We start from the raw sequence: 18374 nt of genomic DNA on the forward strand, positions 1-18374 counted from the left end.
TGGGATCTTTTACATCCACCTGAGAGGGCAAAGGGGGCCTCAGTTTAACGTTTTATCCGAAAGACGGCACCTCCGACAGTGCAGCTCTCCCTCAGTACTGCACCGAATTATCAGCCTAGATTACGTGCTCAAGTCTCTGGAGTGGAGCTTGAACCCACTACCTTCTCACTCAAAGACAAGAGTGCTACCACTGAGCCAAGGCTTAAACCAACTGAGCTGAATGTATGGACACCCCCTCCCCACTTATAAAATGTTACAACATAGAAACAATTCATGACCCAACAAGTCTGCACAGAAGCTTCTTTTCCACAGGAGCTACCTGATCTAATCCTATTTTCCTGCTCACCCTCTGTACCTTTGAATACTTGACGGGCAGGGTTTGGTAAAATCACCTTATATGTTCTTTTTTTTATCACTTTTCTCCAGTATCTTGTCTGAGTGGCCATTATTTGTTATACATGTGAGTCTTGACAGGATATTCGATCATGACAGCCGAGTCTGATCCTGCCCTCACCCAGGGTCCTTACACATGCACTATCGAGCAGGGTTACTGGATAGTGATCAAGAGCAAGGAACCCTGGCCAGTTGTTGCACACTACCTGCGATTGGCTGACTCAGCACAGATGGGGGATTTGAACTCCGGACCTTCTTTTTGTGCCAATGCATTAGCAACTCACTGAGACCCGTTTGAAGGGCCAGTAAAGTGGCACTGGGGCTAACCCGGTGCCTCCAACAAAGGAATACATTCTACAAATGCCCTCCCTGGCTAGAAGCAGGCATCACTAATATACAGTTGGCCCAAACAAAGTAAAATATATTAAATCACAATATTACTTTGCCCATCTATCAGACAACCCATATCCAGTGGTGCCCACCAGTCACCAAAGGCTTCTAGTGTACTGGTGGGCACCGTGTGATCTCTCTTCAAGGTTACCTGGGTGCACACAGTACAGCGGAAGAGAAGCAAGCAGTCGGATTAACCCTATGCGCCCCCCCAGCGGTTATCAACTCGCTGAACTATCGGGGGAGCATGTGATCTTTTATTTTTGATACCGTAGATGAATGAAACTTTATCAATAAACTCAGTGGGTAATGTCACTGGTTTCTGGACAGTTCTCAGCCAATAACTGGGTACTCTCTGGGATGATGGGGAGTATGATTAGGCAGAGTGGCTGGTAGGAGGAGAAGGACAGATGTTCTAGTGCTGATCTACAGGGTTAAACCAGAGCTTAACAGGATTTCCATGGTAACAACTAGTGGTGGGAACCCAGCATGCTCCATGATAGGACCACAGCAAATAGTGCTGTTCCATAGCAGCCAACATGCTTTAGTCTGATTGCTTACAAAGTGCTTCAGGGGCAAATGGCAGAAGTATTAAAAATGAAATACTTTCCCGAGGCACTGGAGTATGGTTTTGTGGGAGAGGCATCTCACCCAATTTACCATCCTTCATTCGTGAGCATAACCAGTCAGCGTCAGCTAGCTATGTGAACTTGGCAGTCCTGCCCTCATTCAATGCCCAAAGACAACATTCCAGCAGCAGTCAGTCGGCACTATCAGGAACAAGAGCCCTGGCTGATTATTCTCCTCCCTGTCTGGTTTAGTACCACACCACATGGTGCAGTTACCCAGTAAACAACCAAGGGATCTGCCTCAGGCATGATCTTTTTGAAGGTGCAGAAGCATGCTTGTTGGCTTATTTAGCTTCATTTCCTGCTGGCGTGAAGCATAATGGCCTCCTTCTGTGCTGTAAGATTCTATAATTCTATGATAATGAAAGCTGGGATTGAAAAAAATTTTCCATTAGCATGTGTGTTAATACTGTACTAATGTGGAGATAGTGGCCTTAGAAAAACAAACATATTTTCTGTTCTCCTCCCCACCCAGCTGGGATTTGTAACCAGAGGAATGGGCTAACTCCAATAGGTGACACTGTAGTAAACTCTGCACTCTATGCTTTTGCCAGATGGCAGCCAGCCTGTTCATGATGGAGTGAAGGGCCACCGCCAGGTCTAGTCCGTCCCTAGTAATTCAGGGAGCACGCATTTAACACTCAATCCATTCTGAGTGATAAGGTAGGGATGATGATCTTCTGTCGTTGCAGGTAACAGTATGGATTATGTTGAAAAGATTGTTGATGTGGTTAAGGTTATTTACTCTCTCTGCAATGAGGCAAAAATGAATCACAAGCGATGCCAGCGTCTGAAGGTTCGGATCGAATCCCTCCTGGAACCTGTGCAGAGCATCCAGCGTGAAGACCTGACTGGCACAACAAAGGTTCTGAAGGAGCTGATGGGGATTCTGGAGAGTGCAAAGGATTTTATTGAGTCTTTCACCAACAAGAACAGGTTCTCCAAGGTCTTCAAGGTTTATGAGATCAAGGAAGACTTCAATCATCTCAACGAACGACTGAACGATGCTGCTGTGGCCCTGGACCTCGCCTTGCACACTGAACAGACCAAAATGCTGTTGAGTATATTTAAGGGCAACCAGAGGAAGAAGGAAGATGAGCAAGATGTAGAGGAAGATCAGAGACATCTGGACATGGTGGCAAAGAAATTAGAGGAAGGTAACATTGTTAAATTTGCTCCTTTTGGTTTTGATATTACTTTGTGATTATTAGGGGGCATTACAGAAAGATTACACATTGTAAGTAATGTTCAGAATGATTGCACCCCAAATACATTTACAGCTGTCTAATGTGGGAAAGGAGTTTGTGTTGGATAGTGTGAGGAGGAGTGGCATCCTACCTCTGTAATTACTCCTGTCCTGGCCCGTTCAGCCCACCCTTTTCTGGTTGGTTTCAATCCCACCATCACACCTTATCACCATATCTTTAAGTTAAAATGACAAGCCCTTGCAATCTGGCACCTGAAGTCTTGGTGAGTCACCCTCCCTCTACGGCTGTCCACTCCATTACTATTTCTCATTCTGTTATGTTGCTGGGTTTAGCTGTTTGACTTGAATAGTTCCTGCGGTGAAGAATGGCCGGTTCTACATGCTCCTCTCTTATTGATGGATGAATTCCAAATCCACTAATGAGGAGCAACTCTGGGAACAGATATTTCCAGAGCGCCAGGCTCCTGAAGCTCAAACAGATGAACCCAGTGCCATAAAACATACAAGCAGAAATAGCAATGGTGTAACTAGGACGCAGCCAATGGACAAATTAGTCCCTCCTTTGAACCCTGCAGAGACTAAATTATATAGATAATTTTTACGTCAAAAAAATCTTAAGTGCTTCCCACAATAAAATACTTTTGGAGTGCAGCGACTGCTGTTATGTAGGGAAATGTGATTTCAATTACTACATTAGCCGAAGAGGTGAAGGAAGGAGGTACTAGGGAAGTAAATCAAGGGCATCCAGAGATGCAAATAAATACCTTTGTTTTATCGGATGAAGGGGCTACAATAAGCCTGAACCAGAAATACAATGCCAGTTGCTCTGTGCTGTGGGTGTTTGGGGAACGCCCAGAAACTGCAAATGCAGGAAATCCCAGCCAATACAAGGGTGGTCTAAACATCGAGCTAAGAAACATCTCAGGAGGGAATGTTACAGCCCTTCCTCCTCAATCTCTCGCCCACTGGGATTTAGTTTGTATTTTAGACACAGTGTTTAGTGTGACATTACCTGTGTTTATAGGTGATCTGCAGGATTTCATTATAAGCAACTAAGTGGTCCACTAGGACAAAATATTGGGCAGCCTGTTCAATCGCCTTTTTTTCCACCAACGGATCTAGGACAAGGGTATCATAACTAAAATCTCCAAGTTACTCAAATAGGAGAAACCGTGCAAACATATTGAGAAGAATTTGGATTATTTAGGTAATTGGTTCAATCACACAGGCATCTCAATTTGGATTAGTGTAAAATAATTAAATTGTTACAAATGTGGTCTCTCGTAGACTCCTTCTTGAGTTCAGTGGCGTCAATCACTCCCGTAGGTAGTCTGAACATCTTCATTTTAAGGGAGTTGACTCACATTGCCCAATATCAGTAGTGCAACCCCAGGGACGCAACAATTAAATTCCACGTCTCACGCGCATGTGGTCCTTCAATCCCTTTGAAGGCGGATTGAGATAATATGCGACAAGGTGAAGCTTGGTTTGAATTCTAAGGTGTTTTATTCCACGGTAAGATGAAATGTACAGCGTAATGGGTATAATCCGAATCACAGTACGATCAGGACAACTTAAATTCGTGTAATGGTTCAAAATAAAGAACCCACAGTGCTTCTTTTTTTCTTCTTCTTAGGCAGTCCCTCGGAACTGAGGATGACTTGCTTCCACATTAAAACTGAGCTCGCAGGTGGCTGATTAGTCCAATGCGGGACCTACAGTCTCTGTCACAGGTGGGGCAGATGGTGGTTGAAGGGGCGGGTAGGTGGGGTGCTTGGGTTGACGTGCGCTCCTTGCGCTGCTTGCGTTTGGTTTCCGCTTGCTCCCAGTGAAGAGACTCGAGGTGTCCGGCGCCTTCCCGGATGCTTCTCCTCCACTTTGTGCGGTCTTGGGCCAGGGATTCCCAGGTGTCGGTGGGGATGTTACACTTTTTCAAGGAGGTTTTGAGGGTATCCTTGAAGCGTTTCCTCTGCCCACCTGGGGCTCTCTTGCCGTGCCGGAGCTCCGAGTAGAGCGCTTGTTTTGGGAGTCTCGTATCAGGCATGCGGACAATGTGACTCGTCCATCGGAGCTGATTGAGCGTGGTCAGAGCTTCGATGCTGGGGATGTTGGCCTGAGCAAGAACACTGACGTTGGTGCGCCTATCCTGCCAACGGATTTGCAGGATCTTGCGGAGGCAGCGTTGGTGGTACCTCTCCAGTGCTTTGTGGTGCCTGCTGTACATGGTCCATGTCTCTGAGGCATACAGCAGGGCAGGTATCACTGCTGCCCTGTAGACCATGAGCTTAGTGCTGTGTTTGAGGTCCTGGGCCTAGAAATTCATTAAGGCGCTGCCAGCTTTGCGCCCAGTTAACGCCTAAAGAGTGATTTTGCGCCAAAAATGAGTTAGCGCAGATATTCAGCGCAGCGGTATTGGCGGCGGTAGCCGTTAGCGCTGCGCCGGCACCGATGACGTCATCAGTGTGCGCAGTGCCCCGGTACCGCCCCGAAACCGGCCCGATCCCCATATTTAGTTGCGGCCGCCTCCTCCGAAGCGGCCGCAAACAGCGACCAGAAAACGGGGCCGTGCTGAATCCTTAGTGGGGCACTTTAAAGGGGAAGGTGCGGCCGGCCGCTTTTTCGGCAGCCGCCTGCCCGCACCTCCTTCCCCGGCCTCCTCCACCACCCCCCCCCGCGGCATTGCCGGCTGGTTTGCGGGAGCCCGGCACTTCTCCGTTGTGCCGGGCTCTTTTGCCGGCACTCGCGATCGGGGCTCCGGCTGTTGCAGGCACCTCCCCCTTAAGAGAAGGAGGAGGCCTGCAGTACCGCAGCCTGCCGCTCCGCAGCGGCTGGCGCAGCGGCACCAAGAGCGCTGATATTCAGTGTCAGCGCCCCAAGCAGAGGCGGGCACACCCTGGTATAGCGCCCGCTTCCGAATTGGGGCGCTAACAATGAATATCTGACGATCGCTATAGGCTTCCCGCCCAGCGCTAACTTCTGGGCGCCAGCCAGCTGGCGGGGCCATAGTGAATTTCTAGGCCCTGGTCTTCAAACACTCTCTTCCTCAGGCGACCAAAGGCTGCACTGGCACACTGAAGGCGGTGTTGGACTTCGTCGTCGACGTCTGCCCTTGTTGACAGTAGGCTCCCGAGGTATGGAAAGTGGTTCACGTTGTCCAAGGCCTTGTCGTGGATTTTGATAATCGGGGGGCAGCACTGTGTGGCGGGGGCAGGTTGGTAGAGCACCTTTGTCTTACGGCTGTTTAGTGTAAGGCCCATGCTCTCGTATGCTTCGGTGAAGGTGTTTACGATGGTTTGGAGTTCGACCTCCGAGTGAGCACAGACACAAGCATCGTCTGCATACTGTAATTCGATGACAGAGGATGGGATGACCTTGGATCGGGACTGGAGGCGACGGAGGTTGAACAGTTTCCTGTTTGTTCTGTAAATTAGCTCCACTCCAGTGGGGAGCTTACTGAGGGTGAGATGGAGCATTGCAGCAAGGAAGATTGAGAAGAGCGTTGGTGCGATGACACAGCCTTGCTTGACCCCGGTTTGTACGTGAATTGGGTCTGTGGTGGAACCGTTGGTCAGGATCACGGCTTGCATGTCGTCGTGAAGCAGGCGGAGGATAGTGACAAACTTTTGAGGGCAGCCGAATTTGAGGAGGACACTCCATAATCCCTCACGGTTGACAGTGTCGAAGGCCTTTGTGAGATCAAAGAAGGCCATGTACAGTGGTTGGTGCTGTTCCCTGCATTTCTCTTGTAATTGACGTGCAGTGAAGATCATGTCCAACGCCAGTGGGTTACCTTACTTAACTTCAGCAGAATAATCTCTCTGCCTATTCTGCAGCCCAGGGCAGAACCTCTCTGCTTTCAGTCTCCTGCTTTTCTGCCTCTTGGTGTCTGATTTTGAAAAGTTTCTCGCACGGACCAACAAAGGTCAAAGGGATTTCCAACACCATGATCGAGGATTCGTCCGCAATACCCAACCAAGCTAATGAATTAATAATTGTTCAATTATTGCGATGGGTAACTTCCCATTGAGCATATTAATCACGTTTCAGCTGACTGTGGATTCACACTGCAGCACGGAGCTGTCCTGAGAACGTAACCACTTTAAAGCAATTTTAACTCGAGACACATTTTAAAATAACTCTTTCATACATCTGTGGAAAAATGGTCAAAGAATCCTAAAACATGCCAGGGGCCAAGGAAACAAAAGAGAAAGTAAAGGGGCACAATTTTCATGGGGGGGAAATGCTTGGCAAATCCTTTCTCATCTGTTCACAAACATGATGCAGTGATGGAAACTTCTGGTACTTCTCCCTCCCCAAAATATAAAAAAATGCCAAACATGTTTCCAGGAAGATGCATCCCTTTAAAGCAGTGTGAAACCAGATGCCTTTTGCATGTGATTATTTCTCTGTCAGTTTTATGTGTTCTCATTGTTCCTGGTGAGAGAATGAAATTCAGCAGATTTGAGTTTCTTAAGAGCTCTTGACTTCCTCTTATTTGGCAGCATTGCATTCAATGGAGGAGAGGATCCAACAGGCCGTGGAGACTGTAGCTGATGGCATGGAGACTGTGACTGATGGCATGGAGGAAATGAAAATGGACTTGAAGGACATCAAACATATAATTGAGTCATGTGAGTGCATAAGGGGGAAATGTTCTGCAACTGATTCAGCAAAAAAATTAAATTAGCTTCTTACTGAGCTGAGCCAAGTAGTCTGTAACACCCCAATCCCCAACCCAGTTACAGAACCAACTAACACCCCAACCCCCGACCCAGTTACAGAACCGACTAACACCCCAATCCACACCCAGTCACACAACTGACTAGCAGTCCAATCCAGACCCAGTCAACATAAGAAATAGGAGCAGGAGTAGGCCATACGGCCCCTGGAGCCTGCAGATTCAATAAGATCATGGCTGATCTTTGACCTCAACTCCACTTTCCTGCCCAATCCCCATATCCCTTGATTTCCTTAGAGTCCAAAAATCTATCGATCTCAACCTTGAATATACTCAACAACTGAGCATCCACAGCCCTCTGGGGTAGAGAATTCCAAAGATTCACAATCTCCTGAATGAAGAAATTTCTCCTCATCTCAGTCCTAAATGGCCGACCCCTTAACCTGAGAACCGACTAACTTCCCCATCCAAGACCCAGTCACACAATTGACTAATGCCCCAATCCCAAACCCAGTTACAGAACTGACTAACACCCCAATCCCAAACCCAGTTACAGAACCGACTAACACCCCAATCCCCGACCCAGTTACAGAACCAACTAACACCCCAATCCCTGACCCAGTTACAGAACCGACTAACACCCCAATCGCCGACCCAGTTACAGAACCAACTAACACCCCAATCCCCGACCCAGTTACAGAACCAACTAACACCCCAATCCCCGACCCAGTTACAGAACCGACTAACACCCCAATCCCCGACCCAGTTACAGAACCGACTAACACCCCAATCCCCGACCCAGTTACAGAACCGACTAACACCCCAATCCCCGACCCAGTTACAGAACCGACTAACACCCCAATCCCCGACCCAGTTACAGAACCGACTAACACCCCAATCCCCGACCCAGTTACAGAACCGACTAACACCCCAATCCCCGACCCAGTTACAGAACCGACTAACACCCCAATCCCCGACCCAGTTACAGAACCGACTAACACCCCAATCCCCGACCCAGTTACAGAACCGACTAACACCCCAATCGCCGACCCAGTTACAGAACCGACTAACACCCCAATCCCCGACCCAGTTACAGAACCGACTAACACCCCAATCGCCGACCCAGTTACAGAACCAACTAACACCCCAATCACCGACCCAGTTACAGAACCGACTAACACCCCAATCCCCGACCCAGTTACAGAACCAACTAACACCCCAATCCCCGACCCAGTTACAGAACCGACTAACACCCCAATCACCGACCCAGTTACAGAACCGACTAACACCCCAATCACCGACCCAGTTACAGAAGCAACTAACACCCCAATTCCCGACCCAGTTACAGAACCGACTAACACCCCAATCACCGACCCAGTTACAGAACTGACTAACACCCCAATCGCCGACCCAGTTACAGAACTGACTAACACCCCAATTCCCGACCCAGTTACAGAACCGACTAACACCCCAATCGCCGACCCAGTTACAGAACCGACTAACACCCCAATCACCGACCCAGTTACAGAACCAACTAACACCCCAATTCCTGACCCAGTTACAGAACCAACTGACACCCCAATCACCGACCCAGTTACAGAACCAACTAACACCCCAATTCCCGACCCAGTTACAGAACCGACTAATACCCCAATCCCCGACCCAGTTACAGAACCAACTAACACCCCAATTCCTGACCCAGTTACAGAACCGACTAACACCCCAATCCCCGACCCAGTTACAGAACCAACTAACACCCCAATTCCTGACCCAGTTACAGAACCAACTAACACCCCAATTCCTGACCCAGTTACAGAACCAACTAACACCCCAATTCCTGACCCAGTTACAGAACCAACTAACACCCCAATTCCTGACCCAGTTACAGAACCAACTAACACCCCAATCGCCGACCCAGTTACAGAACCGACTAACACCCCAATCACCGACCCAGTTACAGAACCAACTAACACCCCAATTCCTGACCCAGTTACAGAACCGACTAACACCCCAATCCCCGACCCAGTTACAGAACCAACTAACACCCCAATTCCTGACCCAGTTACAGAACCAACTAACACCCCAATTCCTGACCCAGTTACAGAACCAACTGACACCCCAATTCCCGACCCAGTTACAGAACCGACTAATACCCCAACCCCGACCCCGACCCAGTTACAGAACCGACTAACACCCCAATCGCCGACCCAGTTACAGAACCGACTAACACCCCAATCACCGACCCAGTTACTGTGGTGTATGTGCCTTTAAGAGCCCCTGTATACTGTAATGCCGGTAATGGCCACTCGGGCTATATAAGCCTGTATAGTGTCTTGTATCTGTTAGTTCACCTCCAGACTTTGTTCAGTAAACACCTGTGAAACCTACTCCTGCATTCCGTGTCTCCATTAACACACGGATACAACAGTTACGGAACCAACTAACACCCCAATCACCGACCCAGTTACAGAACCGACTAACACCCCAATCACCGACCCAGTTACAGAACCGGCTAACACCCCAATTCCCGACCCAGTTACAGAACCGACTAACACCCCAATCACCGACCCAGTTACAGAACCGACTAACACCCCAATTCCCGACCCAGTTACAGAACCGACTAACACCCCAATCCCCGACCCAGTCATGGAATCGGGTAACACTCCAACCCAGATAAAGTCACAAAGCAAAATAGGATTCTGATCCCAGATCTTGTCAAGAACAATGACAAGTTTGTGTGGAGGTCAGGTGTGTACAGGATTAAGCCTAGTTGAAAAGCCCAGTGACACTCAGTATCCAGACCCATATATGAAGAATGGCTCCTTCACTCAGGCAACCATTCTCAGCACAAGTCACCACCTTTTGGAATAGGACAGCTGCTGGCTGAGAAGCATTTTCGGTGGTCTTCTTTCTGTGCATCTGCATGACAAGAAAATGTCAAATACAATGGGGCTAGTTATTTGTTCAGTAAATTAACCTGATTTACTCAAACTGGAATCCTAGTAACAGGACTCACTCTGCTTTCAACACAGAACAGCTGCGGTATCCACTAAAAAGCTAATGAGACTCTTAACGGGTCAATAGCAGGAAAATAATAATCGATGGTGTATATATCTGAGCTCCAGCCCCTGCCACTGCCCCTCACAGAGTCCCCAGCCCTTGCTTCCATATCCCTGCATCCAGCGCATGCAGGATGGTATCTTATGCTGGACACTGCCTTTTCACCTCCATGATCTGGGTTTATATCCAGCCCAGATTGATGGGAGGAGGGTTTACTTTCTCTGCTGGTGGCTATACTAAATGAGTTTGGGCAGTCTCAATCCAATGGGCATGGGCACTAAATTGGCAATTCACTCAGAGAGGCCATAGGACGGCTGGTGTGGGAAATAGGGGGTGGTCTTCTAAGGTTGGGGTTGTGGTAGATTGTTTGAGGCAGAGTAGAGGGAGCAGTACTCTGCATCTAACTGATCCCGACCTGGGAGCGATGACTGAAATGAGCAAAAATACGACAAAAATTGTATTTTCTTGCCTTTACCCAGACCTTGTGCTGAAATGTCTCTCTCCTTTTCTTGTAGACCAGGAGAAACCTTCTGTTCACCCAGTGCAGGATATTTTGGAATTAAAACGAGAGGACATCGAAGTGCATAACAAGCCATTCATGGAAACTGACAACTCCAAATATTACTCGGGAACATTGCATAAATTCCCAGTGGCCATTAAACGTTTTCTGAACACTGGGGTATCCGATGTGAAGTGAGTATGGATTACACACTCTCACTGAACTGAGCATGTTTCCTCTCTGCTGCGTTAGAGCAGGAATTCATAGTTTGGCCTTTTTTCCTTCCCCTGCAGGAAAATTCGGAAAAATTTTCACGACGAGGCTAGAACCATGAAGCACTTTGAATCGCCAAACATCGTGCGAATTTATGGAATCTGCATTCATCAAACGGGTAAGTTAGTCCCAGGCATGGATTGAATGAAAGAACAGAAAACAAAGACTTGCATTTATATAGCACCTTTCACAACCTAAGGACACCCCAAAGTGCTTTACAACCAATGAACTACTTTGGAGGTGTAATCGCTGTTGTAATGTAGGAAATTTAAATAAAAGCTACTTTCCATTTTTATTCCTATTCCTCGCTCTCTTTTCCCAACTGGTCTCTCTCTCCCTATTTCATTACACACTCTCCTATTTGTCTGTCTAGTTTGACCGTTAATGAGCATTGGGGTATTGCTTTGAAAGTGAAGTTTTGAGTTGCCCCAATGGCTTGGTTGGTAAATGTACTGCCCGGTATGGGTACCGAGCCATTCCAGGACTGTGCTAAGTTAACTGGTCCCAGCTGTAGTGGCCGTAGGGCCTCAATAATAGGCCTCAGTGCCCTGGGCTAGGAAGGAGATTGAAAACCAGCCAGGGATCAGGATCATTACTGTCAGGACAGCAGGAGAGGAAAGGAAAGTGACGCTCCCAGTTAAGCAACGCTCGATTTTAAAATTCTTATCCTTGCTTTCAAATCCCTCCATGGCCTCTCCCCTCCTTATCTCTGTAATCACCTCCAGCCCTTTAATCCCCCTAGAGAGGCCAGTGTCGGGAGGAGCAGAGAGCGGTGGTACAGTGAGTACTTAAACTCACTTTTGCGGGCTTTTTTACAGAGGCCAGTGTCGGGAGGAGCAGAGAGCGGTGTTACAGTGAGTACTTAAACTCACTTTCACGGGCTTTTTTCAGAGGCCAGTGTCGGGAGGAACAGAAAGTGGCAGTACAGTGAGTACTTAAACTCACTTTCGCGGGCTTTTTTACAGAGGCTTACCAATCTCACAGAACGGCGGCGGCGTTCCGGAGCCACGTCATGATTCAAAAAGTGGCGCGGGCAAGAGGAAGCAGCTGATTGGGTGAGTACGGCCAGGTGAGTATTTATACTATATAGTTTGACAGTTAAGATTAATAGTTTATAAAATTTAGAAGGTCTTAATTTTTGTGGTTATAGTTTCTAAGGTCTCTGTTGTGTATCGGGGAGTGCTAGTAACCAAGGGCCCTTGAATATATCATTTAATTGTAGTGTAATTAGTGGGATTGATTTGATTTAATTTAAATTAATTAAAGGGTAAATCATGGCAGGACAGCTCGGGCCCCGTGGCATGCTCCTCCTGCGCTATGTGGGAAATCAGGGACACTTCCCTTGTCGCTGATGACCATGTGTGCGGGAAGTGTATCCAGCTGCAGCTACTGACAGACCGCATTGCGGTGCTGGAGCTGCGAATGGATACATATTAGAGCATTCGCGATGCTGAGGACATCGTGGATAGCACGTTTAGGGAGTTGGTCACACCGCAGGTAAAGGCTGCACAGGCAGGAAGGGAATGGGTGACCACCAGGCAGAGTAGTAGGCGCAGGCGGGTAGTGCAGTGGTCCCCTGTGGCCATCCCCCTCTCAAACAGAAGTACCACTTTGGATACTGTTGAGGGAGATGGCTTATCAGGGGAAGGCAGCAGCAGCCAACTTCCTGGCACCATGGGTGGTTCTGCTGCACAGGACGGGAGTAAAAAGAGTGGGAGAGCTATAGTGATAGGGAATTCTATTGTAAGGGGAATAGATAGGCATTTCTGCGACCGCAAATGAGACTCCAGGATGGTATGTTGCCTCCCTGTTGCAAGGGTCAAGGATGTCTCGGGCGGCTGCAGGGCATTCTGGAGGGGGAGGGTGAACAACCAGTTGTCGCGGTGCATATAGGTACCAACGATATAGGTAAAAAACGGGATGAGGTCCTAAAAGCTGAATATAGGGAGTTAGGAGGTAAATAAAAAAATAGGACCTCAAAGGTAATAATCTCAGGATTGCTACCAGTGCCACGTGCTAGTCAGAGTAGAAATAGAAGGATATTTCAGATGAATACGTGGCTAGAGGAATGGTGCAAGGGGGAGGGATTCAAATTCTTGGGACATTGGAACCGGTTCTGGGGGAGGTGGGACCAGTACAAACTGGACGGTTTGCACCTGGGCGGGACCGGGATCGATGTCCTAGGGGGAGTGCTTGCTAGTGCTGTTGGGGAGGGTTTAAACTAAAATGGCAGTGGGTTGGGAACCTGTGCAGGGAGACAGAGGAAAGGGAAGCAAGGATAGAAGCAAAAGAGAGGAAGGAGAAAAGCAAAAGTGGAAGGCAGAGAAATCAAGGGTGTAAATCAAACAGGGCCACAGTAAATAATAATTCTAAAAGGACTAAGAGTGTTAAAAAATCAAGCCTGAAGGCTTTGTGTCTTAATGCGAGGAGCATTCGTAATAAGGTGGATGAATTAGCTGCGCAAATAGATGTAAATGGTTATGATATAATTGGGATTACGGAGACATGGCTCCAGGGTGACCAAGACTGGGAATTCAACATCCAGGGGTATTCAATATTCAGGAAGGACAGGAAAAAAGGAAAAGGAGGTGGGGTAGCATTGCTAGTTAAAGAGGAGATTAACACAATAGTAAGGAAGGATATTAGCTCTGATGATGTGGAACCTGTGTGGGCAGAGCTGAGAAATACCAAGGGGCAGAAAACGTTAGTGGGAGTTGCATACAGACCCCCAAACAGTAATGCTGAGGTTGGGGATGGAATTAAATGGGAAATTAGAGATGCGTGCAATAAGGGCACAGCAGTTATCATGGGTGACTTTAATCTACATATAGATTGGGCTAACCAAATTAGTAACAATACTGTGGAGGAGGAATTCCTAGAGTGTATACGGGATGGTTTCCTGGACCAATATGTCGAGGAACCAACTAGAGATCAGGTCATCTTAGACTGGGTATTATGTAATGAGAAAGGGTTAATTAGCAATGTTGCTGCGCGAGGCCCCTTGGGGAGGAGCGATCATAATATGATAGAATTCTTCATTAAGATGGAGAGTGAATTAGTTGGCTCAGAGACTAGGGTCCTGAATTTAAATAAAGGAAACTACGATGGTATGAGGTGCGAGTTGGCTAGGATGGATTGGGGAATGTTACTCAAAGGGTTGACGGTGGATAGGCAATGGCAAACATTTAAAGATCGCACGGATGAACTGCAGAATTTGTTCATCCTTGTTTGGCATAAAAATAAAACAAAAAAGGTGACTCAACCGTGGCTAACAAGGGAAATTAGGGATAGGATATGATCCAAGGAGAGTACATATAAATTGGCCAGAAAAAGCACCAAACCTGAGGATTGGGAGCAGTTTAGGATTCAGCAAAGGAGGACAAAGGGATTAATTAAGAGGGGGGGAAATAGAATATGAGAATAAGCTTGCAGGGAACATAAAAACTGACTGTAAAATCTTCTATAGATAGGTGAAGAGAAAAAGATTGGTGAAGTCAAGCGTAGGTCCCTTGCAGTCAGAATCAGGGGAATTAATAATGGGGAACAAAGAAATGGCAGACCAATTGACATAAATCGTGCCATTTATGTGGAAAGGACTTATGAAATATACTGGGTGGCCTGCTGGTGGCGCTGTCCAGGGAGAGTATAAATACTCGGGCATGGGCCCAGCTTGCTCAGGACATTTTGTAAACAGGAACTAGTGAAGGATAACTAGACTTACATGTTGTGAAACAGTCGATTAAAGCCTTGTTTAATACTCTGACCAAGTGCCTAGTAGTTTTCTTACGTCAATTTAGTCGACTGTTTGCTGCTCCACGCTCTGAGTGGTTTTGGGAACAGATGCCTACGACTCAAATGGTAGAAGGGAACCAGAGGTAGTAATCAATCCATCATGGAGAAACTACTCCGACCCGCCCGTCTTGACCTGGACCCGAATTCACCTACAATGGCTAAGGTATGGAAACACTGGTATCGTACCTTCAGCAACTTCCTCAGAGTGTGTGGTGAGAATGTTCCTGATAAGTTAGAGATACTTGCCAATTATGTATTCCCTCATGTATTTGACTATATCGAAGACTGTGTAGACTATGACTCCGCTATCCAAATACTACAGCAATTATATGTTAAGGCCCCAAACGAAATTTTTGCTCGGCATCTACTGGCCACAACTCGACAACACCCCGGGGTATCACTTGACTAATTGCTTCAAAAGCTTCGCAGGCTCAACAAGGATTGTAATCTCAAAGCTGTCTCAGCTGAGCAGTACCAGGAGGAATTAATTTGTGATTCCTTTATTAACGGAATTGCGTCTCCTTTCATACGCCAGCGTCTGTTGGAGAATCAAACCCTCAAGTTAGAAGCTGCCTATGACCAGGCATGTTCTCTGGACTTAGCAAAAAAAAATGCAGCTGCCTATGACCAGGCATGTTCTCTGGACTTAGCAAAAAGAAATGCAGATGCCTATCTTTTACCGCGTGCACGGACTGCTGCTATCAATTTTGGTGACTCCCCCAATGGGCCTCGGGCGGTGCCCTCACTGATGACTACTCTATCCTAGCCAAGGGCGACCCTACCCTAGAAGCCCTCACTGATGATGACCCTGCCCTAGCCGCATCTTGGCAATCTGGAAGGAAGTGTTTCTTCTGTGGGGGTGTATTCCACTGTAGGAAATTTTGTCCTGCTCGTAACGCAACCTGCAGTCATTGCAGTAAGAAAGGTCACTTTTCTAAGGTATGTCAGTGAAGAGCCTCTGTTAGTAAGAAAGGTCACTTTTCTAAGGTATACTAGTCAAGAGCCCCTGATAGTTTTGCAGCTGCTATCTATAAAACTGTTCCTCCCCCAAGAGCCACTACTAAGGTTACAGCTGCTATCTATAAAACTGCTCCTCCTCCCATCACAGCTGTTTTTCCCCAAAGTCTGTCCCATGCAGCCACGAAGGTTTCGGTAAATGGACACATTTTAAGTGCACTAATTGACTCATGCAGCTCTGACAGCTTCATTAGTGAGCGGGCTGTCAATAAGTTAAAATTGCGTATTTACCCCTCGGACAGGGAAACTGCAATGGCTCTGACAACACTGGTGTGGAGATGCCGGAGTTGGACTGGGGTGGACAAATGTAAGAAGTCACACAACACCAGGTTATAGTCCAACAGCTGTAAACATCTGACATGATTCTCTGACTATATAAGCTGTGTCTTTATGCATTTCTCCACTTCACCTGAAGAAGGAGCAGCGCTCCGAAAGCTTGTGATTTCAAATAAAGCTGTTGGACTATAACCTGGTGTTGTGTGACTTCTTACATCTGACAACACTGATCACCAATTCTTCCGGCTTTTGTCTTGTCGACCTTATTCTCAATGGCCGCACTTATTTCTCCACCCAGCTCGGGGTGCTCAAGAACCTATGCAGTGATGTGCTCCTGGGACAGGATTTCCAGAAACAACACAAAAGACTCACTTTTGAGTTTGGAGGGTCAAAGCCGGATCTTACTATGTCCAAAGTACCGTTTTGTGCGCTTTCGGCGGCTTCGCTCGACGAGCCCTCCTTGTTTGCCAATATTTCCCCCCGATGTAAGCCCATAGTCACTAAATCAGGACGTTTCAGCCAAGATGATCGATCCTTTATCGAGACAGAAATCTCTCACCTTCTAGCTGACGGTATCATTGAGCCATGTTCATCTTCCTGGCGGGCTCAAGTCGCCGTTGTTAAAAATCCTCTGAAGCAACACAAGAAACGTCTTTGCATCGATTACTCGCAAACTATTAACCAGTATACCGACCTGGATGCCTACCCACTACCACACATCGATGACATGGTCAATAACCATGCCAACTACAAGGTATTTTCAACTTTTGATTTAAAGAGCGCATATCATCAAGTACTGTTAAAGGACTCTGACAAAAAGTATATGGCCTTTGAGGCCAATGGTCGGCTTTACCAGTTTTGTCGCCTTCCATTTGGGGTCACCAATGGGGTGGCCGTCTTTCAATGGGCAATGGATAGCCTAGTCAAACAGGGGAACTTAACGGACACTTTTCCATATCTGGATAATATCACCATTGCTGGTCACGACCAGAAGAAGCATGATGCCAACCTCCAGAAATTTTTTGACGTTCTCCATCGTCGCAACTTAATCTTAAATGAGTCCAAATCGGTGAAATCAGTACCATCAGTCAACATCCTTGGCTACTGGGTGGGCAACGGTATCATTAAACTGGATCCGGAGCGACTTCGTCCGCTTCAGGAGCTCCCTCCCCCTACGAATCTCGGCTCTCTTCGACGGGCACTCGGCATGTTCACCTATTATGCGAAGTGGATACCCCACTTCTCCGACAAGGTCCAGCCCCTGCTTCACGCAAAGTCATTTCCATTGGAGGCAACGGCTATTTCAGCTTTCAACCTCCTCAAGCGACAACTGGAAAAAGCCACGCTTCATTCCATTGATGAAAATCTTCCTTTCGTGGTCGAGTGCGATGCATCGGATGTGGCGATCTCTTGAATCAAGGTGGTTGACCCATTGCATTTCTGTCCAGAACTTTGCAGGGTAGCGAGCTCCATTATCCTCCTGTCGAGAAGGAGGCTACGGCCATCATTGAAGCTATACGTAAATGGAGTCATTTTCTAGCTCGTCGCCATTTCACACTTATAACCAATCAGCGCTCCGTGGCCTTTATGCTGGATAACCGAAAACGCACTAAGATCAAGAATAACAAAATACAACTCTGGAGGATGGAATTGGCCGCCTTTGGATACACCATACATTATTGACCCGGCAAAGAGAATGTGGCCCCGGATACCCTCACGCAGGCATTCTGCTCTTCTATGTCAACTTCGACTTTGGCGGATCTTCATACTGACTTATGCCATCCTGGCGTTACCCATATGTTGCACTTTGTGCGATCTAAAAATCTCCCATTTTCTACGGAAGATGTGAAAAGAACGTGCTCCTCCTGTAGAATTTGTGCGGAATTAAAACCGCAATTCTTCCGTCCATCAGACGGCTCGCTCATACACGCTATGCAGCCTATGCAGCGACTCAGCATTGACTTTAAAGGGCCATTGCCTTCCTCAACGCGAAACACCTAATTACTGACTATGGTGGTCAAATATTCACGCTTTCCCTTTGCTTTCCCCTGTCCCAATATGCTTACTTCCACAGTGATCAAATGCCTTGATCAAGTCTTTTCCCTTTGCAGTACGGCCAATTTCATCCACTCTGATCGGGGTCCCTCCTTCATGTCAAGC

At 47.4% G+C, this 18374-nt stretch overlaps 1 protein-coding gene across 1 annotated transcript in view; it reads left to right on the forward strand.

Moving 5' to 3' along the window:
* Window positions 1-18374, forward strand: part of LOC147105446 (mixed lineage kinase domain-like protein) — a 132453-nt gene that overhangs the window by 21973 nt on the left and 92106 nt on the right. Inside the window, exons 2-5 of the mRNA XM_086010903.1 lie at window positions 2105-2569; window positions 7122-7250; window positions 10873-11050; window positions 11150-11247. Coding sequence (XP_085867029.1) covers window positions 2113-2569; window positions 7122-7250; window positions 10873-11050; window positions 11150-11247 — 862 coding nt within the window. The 5' untranslated portion in view covers window positions 2105-2112. The remainder of the gene's footprint in view (window positions 1-2104; window positions 2570-7121; window positions 7251-10872; window positions 11051-11149; window positions 11248-18374) is intronic.

Source organism: Somniosus microcephalus, chromosome 17 (assembly GCF_052327205.1).
Source record: "Somniosus microcephalus isolate GS21.2 chromosome 17, FLI_Smic_1.0, whole genome shotgun sequence".
Classification (NCBI taxonomy): domain Eukaryota; kingdom Metazoa; phylum Chordata; class Chondrichthyes; order Squaliformes; family Somniosidae; genus Somniosus; species Somniosus microcephalus.